The 22133-nt window shown below is 35.1% G+C and overlaps 1 protein-coding gene across 1 annotated transcript in view; it reads right to left on the bottom strand.

Moving 5' to 3' along the window:
* The window catches only part of FMN2 (formin 2), a gene marked incomplete at both ends in the record, with an annotated part of 150867 nt that overhangs the window by 107056 nt on the left and 21678 nt on the right, over nucleotides 1-22133 (bottom strand). Inside the window, 2 exons of the mRNA XM_082302427.1 lie at nucleotides 8613-8674; nucleotides 12962-13109. Coding sequence (XP_082158553.1) covers nucleotides 8613-8674; nucleotides 12962-13109 — 210 coding nt within the window. The remainder of the gene's footprint in view (nucleotides 1-8612; nucleotides 8675-12961; nucleotides 13110-22133) is intronic.

Below are 22133 nucleotides of genomic sequence, written 5' to 3'. Positions count from 1 at the left end.
AAGAGCAATTACACATTCTGGAATATGTGAGTTAGTTTTTATGAATAGTTTTGGATTTGTTCTCTAAAGAATAAATATAAGAAAAATAGGTATTCAAAAAACAGAAAAGGAAAAAAAGTGATTTTACTGCTTTTATTTATACCAACTTAAGATGGAAAACCTAATGATAACTATCTTTTGATCTAAGTGTAAGTAGAAGATAGAGTAACTGGTTTATCTTGTATCCAAAGAGCAAAAATTATTCTCAGCCTTATTTTTAAGTTCTCATGCAGGTTTGGCAGTATATCATGGTTATTTATTTTGTTTTGTTTTTAAATTATTTAGGTTATTTCTAAGTTAAAGTAATATTTATTCTTACTAAGAAAAATATTTCTTATCTCTCCTCTGCATACAGGGTTCTGCGGAAAATCTCAGGATCTACACCACTAAAAGGTAGCACCTGATACTTAATGCCAAGCAAAATATAAGAACTTGAAAGAGTTCTCACTTTTGACTGGATGAGGTCTCTCAAATAGGTAAAGTCCACTTGCCAAATGAGATGTCCTGCTAGGAATGTCACAAGATGCTTTCTTTAACATACTCATATGTACACATAATACACAGACATACATATATACACTTTTCCAAACTGCTTTCCTGTATTTCATGTAATTTCTTCACTTGTTCTCTTCAATTTCTGTGGAATTCTTTTTCAAAAAGCTTGAAAAGTAAATACTATAGTAACAAAAATATTCTATATAATCCAAGTATAGGATGCTACCATTGAACGTGCAAAATCTGTTTTCACTGCTCTCCAAAAGATGAGAGAAATTTCATATGTAAATAATGGAACTTCCAGTATAAATCATATTTTGGTATAAAGGGAGTTTACAGATTTTCCTCTGAAATAGGATTTCTGATTTAGAGAATTTAAGAAAAAAAATGATATTTTAACAATTAATGAACACAGCTCATATATTTTGCTCTAACCAGAAATGTATAGATGGCATGAGCACTACCTCAATTTATCTATTTTCATGAGCAAAACTAGTGAGGAGTCAGAGGAAAAGAGAGTAAGCAATTTAAACAGAATTGTCAATTAGTATATAACTATATCATGCATTTCTATTCACTGCTCCCTCAGGGAACTTACAGTACTCTGATATTATTTTACAAGAAACTCACTGTAAAAGGCAAGAGAAGAAACATATTAATGCTTAGAATCACACACAGACAGAAAAGAGGTAATTTTTCTATAGAGTCCCTATCCTTTAGTTCTCCTTTTTCAAGAAGTGAAAGTCTCTCCCACTATAGACAAGGCTTTAAAGTATTGCCGAGTAATTCTTGTTAAAATAAATTATTTTCTCAGTTTTACTCTCATTCTCCTTTTTCCCCCATCAATTATTGCCCAAACCCTGAGGTTGGTGCTAAATTTCCAGGAATTTGTAACTAAAATGACAAAAAAACCTGTCTTTGTCTAAGTATAAAGCATAGTCAAAATGGAAGAAGGAGAATATCCATTATGATTAAAGGATGAAAAATGTATATTTTTATTACTATTATGGTTATTATTATTATTAATACACTTTCTTATAAAAGTCTGTGATGAAGAAGCTGTGAAACAAGATGAATCACAAGAACTTGACCCACAGTTTCCTGAGAATTTTAATCAATGCCTGAAAGGACACAGTACTTGAATTAGGAGTAACTCACAGGAAATACAGACTTTTACAGCACATTTTCATCTCTTTTAGCTGTTATCAAAACAAGGCATCAGAAACAGAGCAAGACTTAACATTTTACCACTGACTAGGCAAAGCAGGAAATACATATTATCATTATCTCATACCCATACTCAGAGATGAGCAAAGTCCTGAGAAAAAACACCAAACATCTAAACTAGCCTGGCGTGGCATGGAGGACGGTGTTGGTGGAAAAGGGTTTGTACATCATGACCTCCTAATGTCTACTCAGCCCTGAACTCTGTTAGGATTTTTATGTGTTTCAGATCTATGATATATGGCTGTCTCAAGAAAAGAGGAAAAACTGAATAAAGAGCCTTTGAAACATAAATGAGCGCAGAAGTAAAACTTCATCTTGACATTAACATGAAGAACGCACATTAGAAAAAACAAATTTTCGTCTCACCACGACCAGGAGGAAGAGTGCAAAAATGTGTTATTTTTGCTCCACTTAAAATAATAAAACTTATTGTTTCCTTTAAGGAGGCAAACGCTGCCTTCAAGCAAAATAAAAGAAGTCAATCCAAGTATTGTGAAGTCTGGATATAATACAAAATACTAACATTTGTTCTAAGAATTAACTGCTTTCATTTTTCTACCACACAGGCATGATATTCTATACTCCTTTATTTTCATTTAAATATGTAGTCTGTGATTTATATTCTATATGTGTGACAATTAATAACGCACAACACACTTTGATCCTTTTAATTTTTTAAAAATTCTGCCTCATCAGAACTAAATAAAAAGTGGGTTCAAGATTGTGGTTGAAGAAACAAATTTCATCTTCAACAGAAAATTGACCTCTTTATTTAAGTGATGGTAATTCAGCAGTAAAATTTTTCAATTATCACTTCAAAGATAGTCATCCAGAAGGCTGGTAGACCAAACCAAATGTTTTCCTTTCACTGGTTTAAAACAAACAAACAAAACAACTTAACAGTGACAGAACAGAGCTTTCTAAATACTTAACATTTCGGGGGGTTGAGAGGTTGGAGGGTCTGCTTTGAGAGATGCTCGGATTGCTAAATCTTGATTAGATTAAACAGCGCAAGTGTATGCACATTTTAAAGGCTAATTTATCAATTAGCAGAAAGCCACCCCTTTGACTGGGGAAAAAAAAATATAAATGCCTCCGTAGGGTGTCTGCAGGACCGCCCGGGACTGATTTACAAGTGCCTTGCTGTCCATTCAAAAATGCTTAAGTGCCATCTAGTGGCTGCCTGGGCAGACTGTTTTAGGATGCTCAGACTCTAAATAAATACTTCTTCACTCGTTTCTAATATTCCTATTTGCGTTCTCATCCTTCCTTCACGGCCTAAGAAACCCCAGCATGATCAGATGAAAGTATTTAATTACAAAGGTTGGCTACTAGCCGTGCAGGAAGCAGCACAGACTGGAACGGACAGTCTCTGAGCTATATTAAGGTCTCAACTCAGGGAATCTCTCTTCGTATTTTGAAAAGTCTAGTTAATTTAGACTATGGTTTTAGGAAATAAAACTGCTATGGTTTTAGGAAATAAAAAAAATCTAATTGTTCTTGTTAGGCTTTCTGAAAACAAACAAACAAAAAAACAAACCTGAAAATGGCAGCACTTTTGAACTGAAAAGTAAATTCTAATATTAAGAATCTAAGATGTCCATCAACAGAACTTGAAACTTCTCCACAAAAACTATGTTTCATGAACATGAACGACTTGATTTGCACTTAACTTGTCCTGGGGTGAAGTTCCACAAAGTTAGATTCCCTTTACTGCCAGAGCAAAATGCTCTACAATTCAGCAGTTCCTATGGCCCTGGCACTAAAGTCTTCTCAGGTTTGTATTACCTCTTTTCATACAAACTTTGTTTCCTTTCTGTACATTTCTGATGAAGCATCATTCGCTCTGAATGCTAACAAGAAAACACTATTTGTCTACATATGCTTCCTGATATTCATCTGCTTAAAGCTAAGATATCCCAATTCTAACATTGGACCTAGAATTAGAATATAAGTTCCTCCACATCACATATTACAAATCTGGGTGTATATTTTGCAAGATAAGACACCCCCAGATACATATATCTGAATTTTTTAAACTTTTTATATTCTGAAATTTGGGTATGCTGGCATGATTTTGCAGAAAGTTTACACTGATACAGTTCTTAAAAGAACATATAAAACTCTATTCAGTATCATTTGATTCACATGGAAACTTACAAAAATATTTGCTTCTTTCATAATTCTTTATTTTCTCAATGAGAAAACTGTATATAGTAGATCCCTTTGAATATGTCATATATTTTTGTTGGTTGGCTTTTTTTTTTTAACCCAAGTATGTAACTTATTTTTCCCTGCTCAAATCTAAGACTTTGGCAGTCATACCTCTGTAGGAAAAGAACATTTTAGAGTAAATGTTCATTGCTTCCACAAGCCTTCTCTTCCCCCTTACGAAAAGTAACCCATCAAATAGCAAAAGGACAGAAGGAGAGTGACACTTCTTCCCAGTTTTTTTCTTAATAAATATCTCAAGAAAGAACATGCAAAAATCAAGCAGTGTTAAAAGAGCCACAGCCACAGAACAGTTTGCAAGCCAATAGAGGAAGAGTTCCCAATTTTCCTCAAGTTCTTGTTGAAGCCAGTGGTTCACTAGTCTTGTCTACAGTTGGTCTATGTGCTGATGAAAACCATGTAATACCAATATAAAACAGGTTTTATAGCAGACTAAAAGTGTCATAACGTCTAAAGCAGGTTTATAAAATCTTTCTTAAAAAGTCTTTTTTGTATTTCACCATTTCAGACTAATCTTTCATCTACCTTCTTTATCTTACCTTCACCTGTAAAGAATAATCTCTGAAATTTCTTTTAAGAGAGTGTTTTGGGCAGCATGCATGTTTCTGAGACAAATTCTAGCAGTGACATTTTATAATAATGAAAAGTAAATTCCAGTCCCATCAATGTTTTATACTTTCTAAATAGACTGATTATGTATTTATCTTAAAGGATTTCAGAACCTTTTTTCTTGTATTACTAAGTGTCAAAATTGGAACATTTCCAATATCACTAAGATATTACCCAAAGGAATTATAATAATTCATAGTTAAATCTAGCATAAGAAGAAAGGTTCCTACTGAGACGCTGAGAGAGGAGTTAGTAAAGTGGGCTGCTTAGGAATATTCTAAAGATACACTCCACGAGTCTGTTTTTTTTGAAGCAGAAAGTATCTTCAAGATGGCAAAACCTGCCTTGTAATTTAAGATTTTAAGATTAGCATTGTTTCCCTATGATATTGCTGGAAAGTGCACCAATAGATTATGCAGTAGAAACCAGTCTTCAGCACCTCAGAACTGCCAAAATTTTGTCTGGCTTTTAGTCCCAGTGGAAGTACTTGGAATTCCAAAAAGGCATATAATTTTGGTTGAGGATTTATTTATTGGGTAAAATGTGGTGAACCAAACCCAACTAATATGGAAGCATCATGAGCATAAGAATTTTTTGATGACAAGATTTTCTGATGTAAATATATTCTAAATAGTCAGTGTAAACTACCTAATAACCAAACTGGTAGAGACTTCAACAGTCTGGCAAAAACTTGTCTCCCAGGATGGGATTACAGGGACCAGGCATGAAGTGGCATGAAATATTCATTTTATCTGGATGTTGACAATTAAACAAATGTAATAAGGGCTTTGTTTTTAAAATTGTGTGGTATACAGAAGAGACTCTCATCACAAATGATCAAAACCAGAAATTTAAAATAATTTTATAATAAGGTGTATAAGACAGTGCTTTAGGTGCCTTTCAAACAACTTTAGGTTTCTGGCTCTGTGATGTCCCACTACTAACCAAAGCCTAGTTTTCATGTACCCATTTTACAATTAAAAGATGGGGGTTTTTTTGTTCTTCTTTTTGCTAAGAGTCTGTTTTTACCTACCATGTAAATAAAATCAAGCAACTTTGAAAATTGAGTTTAAATGTAAGGAAAATTGCGAGGATAGTACAAAAGATCAGGAGTACAAACAGAGCAGAAACTGGTTCTTGCACAAAGTACGGCTGTCAAATTTAAAGATCAGGTTTGAAGTTGGAGTTTCTAAATTAGGACATTCAATTTTTCTCTTCTTCTTTCACTAAAGGAGTTAAGCCTAACAAAACTTTCTCTGTTCACACTGGGAAGACTAAGCAGACATCGTTGCTATTTGGCATTTCAAAACCAGGACTTGAAACGGCTGCCAATTTTTCTTATTTTTCCACTGCTTAACAATTCCTGTACTAAAAACAAGCACACCCCTACGTTCTCTTTTTTTTTAGCTGTAATTTTGAAAAATTGGGTATTTTAGACTCAAAAAAACACTCTTAAAAAACCTGCAGAAATTGTGCTGCAAAACATGCAGATTATATCTAACATTGTAAAGATAAGGAAATGGAAAGGATATATAGAAAGAAGCCCCTTCAAGTGACAAGAGAGTATAGAATCCAGGCTGTATTACTTGTGCCTTTAATTTAAAATTATTCTGAATCTTTTAATTAACTGTTTATCAGAAGTGAGATAATTTATCAGCACATCAAGTTACAATTGTGTTCTGGCCAATAATCTTCAATTATATTAGTATGTGGGAAATGTCTTCTCCCAGAGAAAGGAGAGGGAAGAAGTCTGTAAGTAGACTTAGTTGATCAATTTCAAATTTTACACTAGAGCTCTCTTTCATTTATGTATAAAAAGAAAAAGAGAAAAATCACCTACTAGGCTAACTTCAGGCAATGCATGCTTATTTCAGAAATTAAAACAGTAGACAAATAACAAATGAGGGTAGATCTCTTATAGAAACATGTCATAGCATTTGATCACTTCAAAAAAGTAAAAATAACACCAAGAATGATCTGATTGTAGTAAAGGGTTTACCTACAAACATGGTGGCCATTCTATTTTCTGGATGTTTTCATAGATTTATATAGTTAAACACTAATGTATAGGTAGAATATGCTCAACTGCTTGGGACACCATGGAAATAATTTAAACACATGACAACATGACAGTTTTATCCACACACAGTTCCTCAAATTAAAAAGCTTCCACTCTGATTTTCAAAATAAACCAGAATGGTGATGGCATAATACAGCAAAACCTTGAGATGACTTTCTGCAAGTGAGGTGATCCTGTTAGTTCTGCAGGTCATTGATGAGTAACAGTATAGAATGGAAGAAGTTCATGTTACTGTCATAAGAAATCACCACTGAGCAAGAGGGATGGGGATCTCCTAAACACTAGCAGATGGAATTCAGTAATTGTACAACATAATAGACTAGTTTTAAAAATACAGAAAAGCTGCCAACCAGAAGCAAATGCCGTTCGTTCAAGCAATCACACAGTGCTCCAGAGCTCCTGGTTAAACATCATTCTCATAGTAATTCTCATAATACTTTTTTTTAATAGTAAAATACCTAAGTATTCATAAACCTATTTCAATTAATTATATTTCCAATAAGAAAACCATTTATAATAGGTCATTTCTTGCAATGAATTAAAATACTAGAGATCAATTAAATATGCTCCTTAGATGCAATAATTTTCTGTAAGAATGGGGAAAAAGTACTTTTCCACAATAAATACTAGAAACCATTGCTACTGAAACCTGGGTGACTGAAATACAAAAATATTATGGGACAAATATATTTTAGTTTAAACTTCAAATACTGCAATGTAGAATTATTTTGTAATATTATTTTAATTAATGAGCTGTAGTTTTAAAATGTTCCGTATTATGAAAGTAGCAGAATTTAGGTAACCAACTAGAACTCTTTCAAAGTTGTTTGGCAAGACAGAAGCCATAAAGTTAATACACGTACTCTCCCCAGCCATGGCTCACAAAATATGTAATCAAGCCCAAATTAAATTTTTGAGTCTAATGATCATGTTTTTATGATGTATTGTATGTATTTAACTAGGCATTCCTTATTTCCCCCTGAAAAGCAAATCACTGACCATTTTCACAAATGCTACTTGATGCAGTGATGCTTGAATTGTCTTGTCACTAACACAAAAAGCCCCGCAATACCAAAAACCAAAAAACCCCCTAAACCTCACAACAAAAACCCCAAAAAACCAAAAGAAACAAAAAAATACCCCACAAAAAATCCAAAAAAAACCAACCCAGAAAATGAAACCCAAACCAAACCAAACAAACCCACAAGGGGAAACAAGGAGGGAAACAGAGGAGGAAGAAAAGAGATTCCAAGAGCTTTTGGTCACTCCTTGTTTCAAAACAAGATTTCAGAATTTATTCTTCCTTCTAATGACTTCCAGAACAACTGAATAGTCTTATTCCCTAGTAAGATAAGTCTGCTTCCTTTTGAGGAAACAGAATTTGAAGTTCCTTAGTCCCCATCAAGCTGTACCATCTTTATTGAAGTATAAAACATGTATGGTGACATGCTGGAAAAATATGATAGACTGTGTTTCTGTGGCACAAGTCCAACCCAGAATGTCTCCACTGTCCCAGTATTAGACCATCTCCTTTTTAAGTCCAGCATGGCCCTTTAAACCTGTTCACTTACTACCACTGCCATAAGCTTGTGGAGAGAGTCAGAAAAAAATCCCTGCCACTATTACTTACATGAACCTTTGTAGATTAGCTATTATAACCAGATCTTTTATAATTATTCCTTAGTAATGCCATCAGAGGGTTAAATTACTTTTGAGTGAACAATAACATTTTTGTAAGAATCACTTTAGGCAGGCAGGAACCTTCAATCCTTATACCTAGATACTCTATGGAGCACGTAAAACACCCTCACTTTGGATTTTTTTCATACAGAACATTCAGTACACAAAACTATTTCAAAAATGTCTGAAAGAAGTACTTCTTTTTGCACTCTTTTTAAAAAATGAGAAAATATTTCTGTTAGAATCTTACCTGTGCCTGCTGAACACCATCTATGCATTGCTTCTCTGTTTCTAGGACTGTAGATTTCAACTCTGAATTTGAAAAGAAGATACAGATTTTAAAATCCTATATATATATAAAATTCATTGATTTTTTGAAATACACATTAAGAAACTCATGAAAGGAGTGTAGAGTTAAAAAGAAAACAGTATTAACTGTCCCGCTTTCCAAATTATCTCTTAAATTAACTGTCCTTAAAACTGATGACTGTTGCTAACTACATTTTTGTTTCCTCCACTACCACAGAAATTTGAAAACTTGGCAATGACATAGGTAGTAATACAGATCTAAAAAAGGGCAGCAAAGCATATGACACTCCACAATTAGATCGTATTTCTTATTTTAAAACTTTGCTGACCTTAAAGAACCTCACTGCACCTCCGTTTCCTTGCCCAAAAGGAACTAATGAGAAGGAAAACAAACAAGCAAACAACTCCACAGCAACTACACAGTGCAAAGATTTTTAATCAGTTTAGGAGCTACTGCTAATGATGCCTCTTTACTGATCATAGCCTAATTATTTACACATGGCAAGAATAGAAGTATTTTTCTTACACCTGCCCAGAGAATGTATGTGTGGCATCCTTCCTATGTGTTTAAAGGAACTACTATTCAACAGAGAAATCTCTTGACCATTTGCAGAAAGAGGGAAGCAGCTGTGAACCAGAGCGTCTGGATTCATAATTCCTAGACATTTGGCCTCCTCACAGCTTTCTGACAATCCCAGCTGTTGGGAAGCAACACATAGAAGGAAGAATCATTGCAAGTGTGAGTTATGTTGCAACTCCTGAAAATTAAAAATCCACAACTTTTTTACTTGGATGTGGATTAGCTGCACCTAAGAAAAAATAACTCATGATTTAGATTTTAGATTTCTCTGTGAGGGAAATGTTAATACTATTCAATCTTTGCTCACAACAGGCTTATTCTATGTTGATTTTCTAGTATTAGGCATGTACCCTCACGACTTAATGTTTTCTACCATGTAAATTAGCACAACTACTTCCCTTGTCTAAAAATACTTTAAAAAATAGGAACAGACTGCTCCTATGTATTGGTCAATATTTAACAATTTGACAGAATTGTCTAGCTTATTTTTACCTCAGAAATGTTATCCTTCTAAAAAGGGTTCTAAATATAATTTGAACTCAGGGTGATTTGAGCAGTTAACTTTAAGGTTAGTTTGACAAAATTTGGCAAATGCAATCTATTCCCAGCAAACCAACCATTTTAGTTAAGCGAAAGGATAAATAAAAACCCAAGCACTACCACCACAGTTAGAAAAAAACAGTTAGGGAAAGGAAAAAAGTGCTACATGAGAAATGAATCTTTCCTTTAAACCAAACCAAACATTAATTTTTTTGGTGTTTTGTTTTGGTTTTTTGTTTTTAGAGACTAACTTAGATTTCAGGTTGTAAACCCACAGTGATATTTAGTGGGCAGAGACTGTTTCATTTTCCAGAAGTTGCATAATCTTTGAGTGTCTTCACAAGTGTTTAAACAGTCACAGGGGAGACAGGATGACTGGGGTCGAGTGCCTGCTTACTTGCATTTTCCTGTATGTTAAGTAGAACAGTGTCATCAGCAAAGCATTAAAGTGACTGAATTTCAGATACCCTGGTGAGTTTAGATTTAGGCAATGTGCTGAGATGCAATAATGGTAGAGTGAAATGCTGTAAGAAGTGACAGGAATAGATTTGGGGTATTCAAATAGAAAATTTGTCCCATACACATTAGTCTTACTGGTGATGTTGGCTCATTTTGTCCACCATCTTAACTGAAACCAGAACTGAAAAAGGTTTTTATCGTATTTGATGACTTGAACCCAAATTCATATTAGATATTTCCAAATGTCCATTTTAAAATAAATAGCCAACCTAAAAAAATCCCCAAACAACAACAATCAACCTGACCACACCCACTGCCCCGAAAACCCCAAAACTCCTGACCACTCTAATGGCCCCTTTTCACACATCTAGCAATGCTTCACATGATACAGAGCATACAGCAAGACTATTAAATACATACTATACTAAACACATGATTAACTACTTTGCTAATTTAGGATGGATTACCTAAAACCTTGGAGAGTTTTGTCTTGCCTTACTTAAACTTTGAGGTCCACTATTGTTCTAATGCTAACGTATATAATAAAAGCAAAGACTCTATAAAATATCCTGCTGCATTCCTCTGTTAACCTATGCATGTTTTGTCTAAAATGCATGGGGTTTTTTATGAAGGAACTATTGTTTCTAGTATTACTATATCTCAGTAACCCAGACAGCAATAATTCTATATAATACAAAATACAGCTAGCCTGCACACAATAGTTTAAACCTTTAAAAAAGTATTTGTCCCCTACACATTGCAAAGGCGTAAATACACAAAATAATTTAGTTACAAATTTTGAGGAAGGTGTTTATCCTCAGGTTTCACATCACTCACCTCTAGGTTCTTCCAAATGGCAAGCATGTGAACAATTAAAGAAAGTTAAATTATTCACCTGCCTGAGTTGTATTCAAAAAAACTTGTAACTTTTCCTTTTTCCTCCATGCCCTGCACTGAAAAATCACACCGAAATTTCAATGAATAAATTTTAAGAACTACTTACATTAAACTTAAAGTGGAAAATAGTGTATTTTGATTTTTTCTAACTCTATTTCTTAGTATTTTTGCTTTTTTTTTGAGAGGGCAGTGGCTGAGATAAGGAACAGACAATTCCTGTACACATTACATCCATGTAGCAGGCATAATAAATAGAACAACATAGGATAAAAACAAACCGTGTGTAAAATGAATACATTTAAAACTTACAAGTATTGTCCTTTTGGTCGAAATACACTTCTAAGTGTATCTTTACATTGTAAAATATTTTATGTTATCAACATTTTCTAGATTTTAGAGCACAAAACTGTTGTTACCTTGCACCAACCTCTGCTGGGCTAAAATCTCAAAATTATTTAATTTGAAATTCACCCTTTCGTTTTCCCAGTGCAGAGTATGTTCATAAATACTGTGATCACACATCCATTAGCTAAGTCTCCAAGCTGAGAAACACAACTCTCAGAGTACATGACAGTGAATTCTACCACCATGTATGGCAGCACTTTCATTGAATACAGCATAAAACAGTAGCTCATCAGTTAAAAACTGGACTAGCTCAACAATCCAGTACTGCAGTGTTCCACACTCTGAATTGAATCAGTGAGATGGGTGCAGAAATGTTTCCTTGATCTCCAATAGAACTAATTTAGTAAAAGCCACAGCATGAACAGAACAATATAGCAGTGCTGCATTTTTGTGGGTATCAGATGTTTTGCTTGTGAGCACTGGAATAAGTGATACCAGTAAAAGTAAATTGCTGCCATGGTAAAAGGTGTCCATGCAAGAAATACTTTGCTCATGTTCCAGAGGAAGTAGCAGAGAAGTCACAAAGAGAAGCAAATCTGAAATTAACTCCACCCAAAGCCTACAAGCAATACAAAGAGATCTGTTGAAATAATGACTTAACTCTTCAAATCTGAGCAATGAAAAGGAGGAGTGGAAAGGAATGGAAAATCTGAGAATACCAGTGCCTCTCCATGGAGGGCATGGGGATGAATGCAGTCTTAAAGTGTTGAGAGCTGCTGAATACTAACTAATGGAAAGAAAAGCCTCCAAGAACCTGTGGTATTTATGGGTCAACACTACTAAGAGTAAACAGATTTGAAATTATTTTCTAAATTTGTCAGCTACAGGGGAGTTTTTTTTTTACTTGGTTTTGTTTTAATGCTCAGCTTAAATGAAGATCTTAAAGACCATGAAGAAGATTGCAGAAATTTGGCTGGCAGCATAACCTCACAATTTTTAACATAAACTGACTTTGTAAACAAAGTTTACAATTTATTTTTTCAGATACACTTTTCCTACCCCTATCAGCATGAGACTGCTGAATCTACAAAGGAATACCTTACACCACTCTAATAACTTTCAGCATACCACCAGTGGGCTTCTGAAGTTTTCCATATTTTTAAGAGGAGAAAAGAACCCATTTCTAATAGCTCTGAAGGTATGTAAACTGAAAAAGAATAAAGATCACAGCACCTGGAAAAATCCATTCCTCACAGGTACACATCTTGGTTGCTAACAAAAAGAATGCATTTTTGGTGAATATTTTTTATTAGATTCATACTAGCTAACGTTATTTCTGATGCTAATCCAAGATTCTCAAAACCAGGTGTTTGTTAGTAGCTAAGATACCAAGTTTATATCTCAGATTCTAAAACACAGCAGCTTCCCCTAAGCTATGTTTTTATCTTCTCTGTGTCCAAGAACTGTACCTTCTTCTGAAATTTTGAGTCTTTGTTCTTCATCTGGAGGTTTGGGTGGGGGCCACGCAGATGGAATTCTCCTTGGAAAGCTTCCTTCAATGTAATCTGTTGAATGTGTGGGTTGGCTAACTGCAGCCCAAGTATAAAGCTGGTCTTGCTGTGATTTAAAAAAAAAAAAAAGGTTGAAAAGTTCATATAGAAAGACAAGGTCAAAATATCTAAGCTTTTGTTTTCAGTACAAATAACATCCCCTATATCGAGACAGACTTGGTTTTATGCTCTTCAGTCTGATAAAGACTTAAGAGAAATCTATATTAAAATAGTTATGTTCATTAACAACAGAAAATTAAGCTTTTAATTTTCTACAACACAACAACATGCTAGGATGCAGTTCAGCACTTTTTTGAGCAAGGAACTCTTTGACACTTCTTTTCTTAGTTAACACATTCTGTCCATCACGACTGCACTTCATCACATATGGCCAGTTTTATGGGTTGGAGGGAAATATTTCAGTCCACACCATACACAAACTTTTTATACCAAACATACAAGCAAGGAAAATGAACAGAATTATTTCAGCATAAATTAAACTGATATATGCAGTCTTTGCAGTCCTACATTTATCATTTCCATTTTAATATTTTTAGAAAAGCAGATAAGAAGGTGGGTTTTCTTTTGCAGTAAAAGGGAAACAAATAAACAAACCAACAGCTAAAGGTGTTCTCAGTCCTCTGGGCTCAAATCAGATTACATCCTTATTGCTCAATAGCTTTGAGTTTGAGTCTATGATTAAAAGTAGGACACGAAGACTTTCTGATGAAAACTAGGGCAAACTTGTGCTTTAAGCTAACAGCAAGATTTCAGATGACCACAATTCAGGTAGTTATTCTTGTGACTCCTAGTCTGCATCAACATGCACAGCTTGTGATTAAATGTTTAGAAGACTCTAAATTCTATAGAGATCATTTACAGCAATTGCACGAGTAACCTAGTAAATGATGTGGAAAGATGCAAATGTTGTAGTACAAAACTAGAAAAAAAAAAAATCGAGTCACAGGACGAAAATACAATCATATCACAGTAATACCTTCTTATAAAGATGATGCTCATTAGACTTCATTCATGCTATGGCCTGAGTAAAAACCGGTACATATTTAATTTTTAGATTAAAACTTTTTTTTTTTTTTAATTTGACAGATAATAAACTTTGATAAGATATGCAGGGAGAAGAAGAAAATGATGCTTGTTTTTGGGATAATCACTATTCTATGTGACTAAGTTTCTACTTGCCTAGAAAGAAATTGTTTTAAGAGTGATAATGTTCTATTGAGAGCAACTTACGTGGAACAAACAAATACTGGTTATAAAGTAAAAAGCTTTGTTTTACAGAGGGTGCCTTGGTCAGGGTCAAAGGAAGCTCATTAGACCTTCCCAGCAGGAAAAACATGGCAAAAATCCAGACACGTACACTGACTTTAGAGGTAAAAAAAAAAAAGGATAAAAAGCTTAATAAAAAATAACATCAGGTTCTTTACATAGCCCTGAACTCTATGTTCCTTCTCCCATTACCATGCTATTCTCTTTGAACATCTGAAAAGGCTTGATTAATTCAGTCCTTTGAGTCACTTAGTTCTCTCCCTTTGTCTATTTCCAGCTTTTTAGAGGATATGTATTTCTGAGTTTCTGCCCAATTTCCAATACTTTTTGAATAAAAAGGAGGAGAGTCCTACCTGTACATACTGTGCAGAGAAAAAGTGCTGGATTTTGCTATTTGTCTTGTTTCTGCACCATTTAAATCTCAAAAACACAGAGGTAAGTAAGACTTGAAAAAGTCATTGAGACAAACCAGAACTATTTTTTTCTTGCCCACTCTACCACCTTATACAGTCCAAGGAAAACAGGGAAGAACATGCTCTGCACACGGTTAACTGGCTAAGCACAGATGACTTCAATAGGATTACAGGTAGGGTTATAGGGCAGTAAAACAAAAGACAACTGACTGTAGATAATATTGACATAGCATAAACAAGGAAGACAAACAGTTAAACTGTTCCTGGGCATGACATTTCACCATGGCAGTTCTTGAAAGACACAATACAATAATTTAGCGACAGATTCTTGAAGTAAGATTAGTCCATATGAATCAAAATACATTTAAAAAAAAAAGAATCTCAGAATTATTGTATAGATGGTATGCATTATGAAGGTAAGAAAATATGAAGTACCCATATTCTTGCTGATATATTTTACAGCATATTCTATACAAGCAGTTATAAATTAAAACATCACACAACTCAATAAACAACTCTTAACCCAGCATGGGAGCTTTGTGAGTATAAAAGAATTATTTGTTTGTGTTGCATTTGGGGGGGATTTTTTCTATTCACTGTTCAATGCAGAGAAGGACAATGGAATAGACTCCTCATGTAATGGAAATTTACAGACGTAAATGTAGACTTTCCAAAAATGCCTTCGACTTGCACTACAATGAAAACATATCCATTTTCAACACATAAACAAGGTATTTAACGACAGCTTTTTTCAGATTACTTGCAAGCTTGTAAATGTAATTTAAAATATGAAAAACCCTCATGACAGAAAGGTAGTCTGAAGCTCTGGAGGCAAGTTGATAGTCCATAAATTACACTTTAAAAGGGAAAAGATTAACCCTGTCTACTTTCATGCCCTTCAAAAATACAAATCATTTTAATGTCCTAATTCCTACACATTGAAACTACGGTCCAAAACCTAATCCTCTTTATGTTTTGTCTTTAGCTCCTTGTCAGTTAATATACTAAGTCATCTCATTTCTCCTTTTTCAAATCTGATAATGCCATAAATGTGCATGATTATTAGAACAGTTTGAAGAAAGATATATGCAGCCAATTCTGTGTTGCTGAAGTCCTGTTGAAGCAAAAGAAACAAAATAATCCAAATGAAAAAATCCAGATTTGTTTTTAGTATTAATAATTGCAAAGTAATAATCCATGAACCTAGATTTCCACATTCAACTTTTCTCCTTTAATCTTTTCATTTCAGACGCAATTTTTACTAAATGTCATTGTACATACAGTCAGTGAATACACTTACCATGATCAAGTTGTGGATACATCTGGAATTTCCACTTCATCTTGCTCAAACTCCACTATTTAGTTTTTAAAGCTTCTCTTTTGAGGGAAAAAATTACATATATATCCTTGTAATGAATGATCCCAGTCTTATTTATTCAGATTCATTTCTGGGCAGACACTGGAATCTTCAAGCTGTCTGAGTCCAGCGCACTAAACACGATGTCAAGAAGAGTTCTCATTTCCACACATCCTTACACAGCACTTTCTACTGGTTCTCAAAAGTGCAGAGCATCTGCACATGGGCGAGGCAAACTGCCTGCAGGATCTGATGGTACCTAATCAATATACACTTTACCACTTATAGATGCTAGCAGAGAGTCAGGTCTGTAGTTTAACTCACTCTCTTCCCAGACAGCTCTCAGTATGCACAGAGAATGGCTTTTTGTTACAACTTTTCCTTCTCTGGTACCACAGCATTACACTTCAAGTACATAATAAATTAAATATTAAATATATTCCTTCACTGCTTGAGCTGTAGATTCTTTCTGGCTTATCTTTAAAGATGGAAATGGATGTTGGAAGCTACTCTAGAAAATAACGTGGGGCTAGCGAACCCAAAACTGTGGCCATGAGCTAGACCTGCAGCAAACAGCTGAAGTGATTCTGGTGGGCCTAGAGGTTTTTGAAGAGGGGTCATACATTTTTCATAGAAAGAACAGTTTTGTTCCCTGGGCCACAGAATGAGTTACAGAGTAGTGTATTCCTCACTGTAGGAATATAATATGCAACCTTGAAGTATGCTGCGTTGCTCCTGGAGATATATAGGTGATACAACCTTCTGCTCAATGTCATTTCTGTTTTTAATCAGCTGTTTATCTGCTTCCAGTTCAAAGAACAAAAATATCCATTGTAAGAAAGGTTTAAAAGAGGTATAGGAGGTGGAGTTCAAATAGCAATAGGTGTATACACTTTTGCCCCCAATGGCTGCAAAAGCATGAATTAGCAGTGTGAGAATCAAGGGGAAAAAAATCTGACCAGAAGTATTTTGACAATTCTCAAGGAAAAAAACCAAAGCACAGTCAGATGGGAAAGGTGAGGCAGTACAGCAGCACAATGCTCTACAGCGGTAGAGGGAGAAAGTACATTAGCAGTACCTCTAAACTTTCTTACTTGACAGTGCATTTGTACTAACTTTCCTGGTGGTTCCTGTGTTGAGCTGTGATGCAATAGGGCTCTATTTGGCAGAGATTTTCTTTTTTAAATAGTACACTTGAAAAATTTTTCTCTAGAACCATAAACATTCGAAGTTATCCTGAAAAGGGAGAACAGAAGTGTTGGCGTGTTCACAGGCGAGTATAAATGGGGCAGGAGTAAACACAGAGCAGTCGTTACAAGAAGGTTCCTACTCATCAAATCAGTCTGGATGACATTTTTTCAGTAGGAAGAGGTTGAAGAATGTGGAGAAGAAAAAGTGTAACTGAATTTAAGATGGAACAAGAACAGGGAGAGGAAAAAGTGTAACTGCATTGAAGATGGAACAAGATAAACACATAGAGCAATTACATTTTTTGTTACTTGGGATGAGAAGGGACCAGACTCCATCTCAGAGGTGTTTTCCAGGCTAAGAGCTCCAAAGAGCTTGTCCACATTTGTATATAATTTCTTGGCACTTAGTCTGTTTCAAGTGCATGGAAGGAATTAATTTTTTTCCATTCAGGAGGTTTATTCATTCTAGTATACTTAAGTATACAGCCTCTAAAATGAAAGAAAGCCAACTGCATGCTCTCCACTGCATACAAAGAGTTAATTGGAGAACCAAGGTTTTAGTTTGAGAAACTAGAGCCAGACTACCTCAAAATGCTCTTAGCAGCAGGAGACTGCTTTATTTTAAGCAGCTTTTAAAATAAAGAAATCAATACATTTAAGAATGGGGAAAGTGGTTTACTTTTTGAGGACAGGTTCAGTAACAAAGCTCTGTCTTGCCACTGACAGAACCAGAGCAGTAATTAAACATGGCCCTCAACTTGTGCTACCTTTGGCTGTACTAGTGAGCACAGATGCTTTCCAAGGTTGAAAACAGCAAGTCCTTCATAATACTGTAATGTGCTGCTGAAGCAGCACTTTATCCTCATGAACTAAATTTGTTACATAAGCATTTTACTTGAGTCAAGTGATTTTTTTCTTTTCAGGGAACCAATGTGCCTCAACAATGAATTTAAAAACACTTCAAGTGTCAAAGATCATGAAACATTTATTTCCCATGGAATGACTTCAACCTTCTCAACCAGAGAGAAAAAATATGTTTGATCCCATCAAACTTTGCTCAGGATTCAACACAATATTCCAGGAGAGGTAAAGAGAGCCAATAGCCCTGCAGTTAGAACACTCGTGGGAAAAGGAAATCAGGAAAGTAAATTTCAGATTTCCACATCTATTCTTATTCTGTTCCAGAGTTGTTGTCTTGGTTTTCCTATTCCCCAGCAACTTCTACACTTAATGTAGCTGAACAGGTTCAACTGGTGAGCTTACAGTAAACTTTCCTTGGAAGAGGGAACAGTGGCTACCCTTCAAGAAAAGAGATCAAGACCTAGCCTCTCTACACATCCAACTAGAACACCCACTTGGAAGGCTGCATGCCAAGACCACGAGGTTATCAGCTATTACTGACATGACCTGATGGTTTGTCCTCTCATTGACTCACAAGAAAATGTAAGCCAAGACAAAAAGCTCCTTCATCAGGAGTTGTTTTCATTTACACTGACACAGTTCTTCAGTAAGTTTGGGTTCTGAAAACTCTGAATTACCCAAATCAAACTGCTTCCTTAGAAAATTCCTTTCACCTCTATGCAATTTGATCATGTGATTTTTACTACTGTAAAACTCTATTTGAAAGAGAGATATGCAATATATGCAAATTAAACCCTCCATTTATTCACAATTCCAAGCAAGAAAAAACGTCTTTTTATGAATGAAATTCTGAAGAAAGATAACTAACCTAGAGAAAGTCATAGAATATAAAGATCTCTTGAGGTGACAGGCTGACCACCACCTTCATCATATGCACAATGATACTAAAAAATTTAAACAGGTGGTATAAACTTAACAGTCAGTATACGGCTCTTGAAGCAGTTCTTCAGAACAACAAGCAGGTAAGAAATATTCATTGCAAAAAGAAACCTGAAAACTTAGCAACATCCCACACATAAAGCATTTCAGTTGAAAGTGTATACAGTAGCATCACCACAAGTAAGCAGAAAGAAGAAAGAGAAAGAAAAAAAGAAAAGGAGTAAAAAGAGTAGAAAGCTGCAGGGCCAGAGCTAACAACTCTAAATAAATATGTAATCAAAATTGAAAAAAAAAGAAAAATGGGAGCAGGAAAGCAGCATAAAAGCAATACTTCAGCCCAGTGATCAACCAACTGTTTCTATTTTACTACACTCAAGAATATTCAGAGTTGCTCACCACAAAAGACAACGTGTCACAAAGTGTGACTGGGCAATGGAAGAGGAGACATGGGGGCTTTGGTTTAGTCAAAATGAACTGCCATGGTAACCTACACTACAAACAAAGATTAATAATCTGTTTTCTCTGCTGTAGTCCACAGTTTTCACTTGTTCACTTTTAAAGTCTTATTCATTATTTTGACTCCAAGGTACTGCTCTGACAGATTTCCTAAAATGGGACTACATTCAGTCTTATACATTACATGCCCAAGCATTGAAAGTAGGCTTGAAGAAATGCTGCATGCATTGTTGCCAGCTCTGTGCTGCAGTTTAGAATTGAAGTTCTCCTAGCTGGTGTCAGTACTTGAGAAAGTTCTTTGGTAAAAAAATGATCACTGGTATTTTGGCTCTCTGCCTTCTGAGAAAGGAGTCTATCTGCAATCTGTTTACCCGCTAATTTTCAGACTGATATAAGCAGTGCAAATAAGTTCAAATTAAGTCAAGCCTTCACGTCACTAATTTCTCTTTCTTCCGACTTGCAAAGTTCCACCATCTGCTACTACTCAGCAGAAAGAAAGCAGCATCTTAATTTCCTTAGAAAGCATTTGCATCACCACAGGTGGCCAGGAGATAATAGGAAAACAACCATTTTTTGTAGTGTTTTCCATTTATGCTTTCTGTTTCTCTGCTTCCTTGGGGAAGCGTTATTTCAGAAACAGATGACAGCCTAGTCAGGCATCATAACTACAAATGGCACAAGGGGCAGTGCCTATCCCAAACTGTCAAACACGACTCTATAAAATCACATCATAGCACGGCAAAGAAAGGTACCATCCAGATGATGTTATTTAGCCCTTTCATTACAGAATGTGCTGAAATTGTTGACAAATCAAGAAGGCCTTAAGAGCTGTACTCAATACAGTAAGAGGATTAAACAGAAGCACTGAAAAGAGACATAGAGAGATAGCCCAGTCAAAATCAAACCAGAAACAAAGAAAGATGAAAGAAGATGGTACTTCTGGTTAGTGCCACTTGAAAAGAAGCAGTTATTGGACCCTTCAGTGTGAAATAGAGATTATGTTCCTCAGACAAGGAATACGGTATGGATACTAAGGTGTGCTTGGTTTTCTTCTCAAAAGCACTTACAAAATTATAAAAAAAGCCCCTATCACAAAATTATTTAAGTTTTCATTAAGAGTTTAAGTGTTTTAAACCTATTGCTCAGAAGCAACACAAAGTTACTCGAAAAGTTTGTCAGAAAAAACATAGAAACTTGCTATGAAATAAAAAACTGCCCGTAGCTTAAGACTATACAACATGAACTGGAAAATCTGAAATGGGAAGTCATAATTAGGGACTACGCATCCACAGTGTGTGCTAATTGCAACTACTGGATAAAATGCTAACACCAAGTCCTGTTGATATTTCTTAGCACTGAGATGTTAAAGAAACCTCACATTGATAGGAAAATGCCAGCTTCTTTAATTGGTGTATAAACAGTTTAAATTCTAATGCAAATATGTATAATTTATACACATTACTGATGGCTCTCTGAGAATATTAAGAGAGAACCTAAGTGGATGAGATCTCTCCTTATTAAAGCTGCAATCCTCCAACAGGTGAAGACAAAACTTGCCTGTTGTTACATTCTTGCCAAAGATGGACCACTTAGCCAAGACAATTTCATGTTTGTTCTACTCTAATAGGATAATATAATGAGGTAGCGTGCTAAAAAACTGAAGACTACAGCTGCACTACATGTAGGAAAATTGGTAGCTCTCACAGCTAACAGGAGACAAGACAAAGGGAGAAGTCCTCAAGCTGCACCAGGGGAGGTTTAGATTGGATATTAGGAAAAATTTATTCACTGAAAGAGTAGTCAGGCATTGGAACAGGCTGCCCAGGGAAGTGGTAGAATCACCATCCCTGGAAGAGTTCAAAAGGAATGTGAATATGGCATTTGGGAATGTGCTTTAATGGTGAACATGGTGGTGCCAGGTTAGTGGTTGGACTTGATGATCTTACAGGTCTTTACCAACCTTAATGATTCTATGATTCTTCAGTTTACAAATGGAAGAGTTTTTCACAAGGCATTAATTTCTTTCATTCACTCAGAAGGTATTTTATTTTAATTTGAATCTTTAGAAACCCTCTTGAATAACTCACAACCGCTAAAAAAGGAAAAATTTAAAAGGCAAGCAGTCGACAGCTATTCAAAAGACAAGAAATTTTTTCACAGAACATGCTTTCTGTAGGCTTTTGCTAATCTTTCTATAAGTTACCCATTTAATTACTTGATTTTATTTATTTTTTAGTTCAACCTTCTGGTTCTCTTTTATAATATACTAGCAGAAGCATGAAAGACTAAAGATAGCCTGATGAGTAAGTCATCATGACATACATGAAGCAATAATTAGCACCTCTCCAGCAAATGGGAAACTAGCAGTCGGGGCAACATATTTCTAGACAGAGAACCTGCCACTGAACATTCACTTACTCTTTAAGATACTTTTTTTACATTGTAAGAGTAGGTAGGAAGAGCTATAACCAAAGCTTCCACCGTTTCTCAACGGCAAACATCTTAAAACCCCCAACCCTGTCTATTTCTGTTACTTTAAAGCTCTGTTCCACTTTTATTTTTTAGACTAATCTTTTATTCTGGGAAAC

Source organism: Coloeus monedula, assembly GCF_965178545.1.
Source record: "Coloeus monedula genome assembly, chromosome: 2".
NCBI classification, from domain to species: Eukaryota; Metazoa; Chordata; class Aves; order Passeriformes; family Corvidae; genus Coloeus; species Coloeus monedula.
Note: the sequence above shows the minus strand (reverse complement) of the source record. Positions and strands in the feature narration are given on the sequence as shown.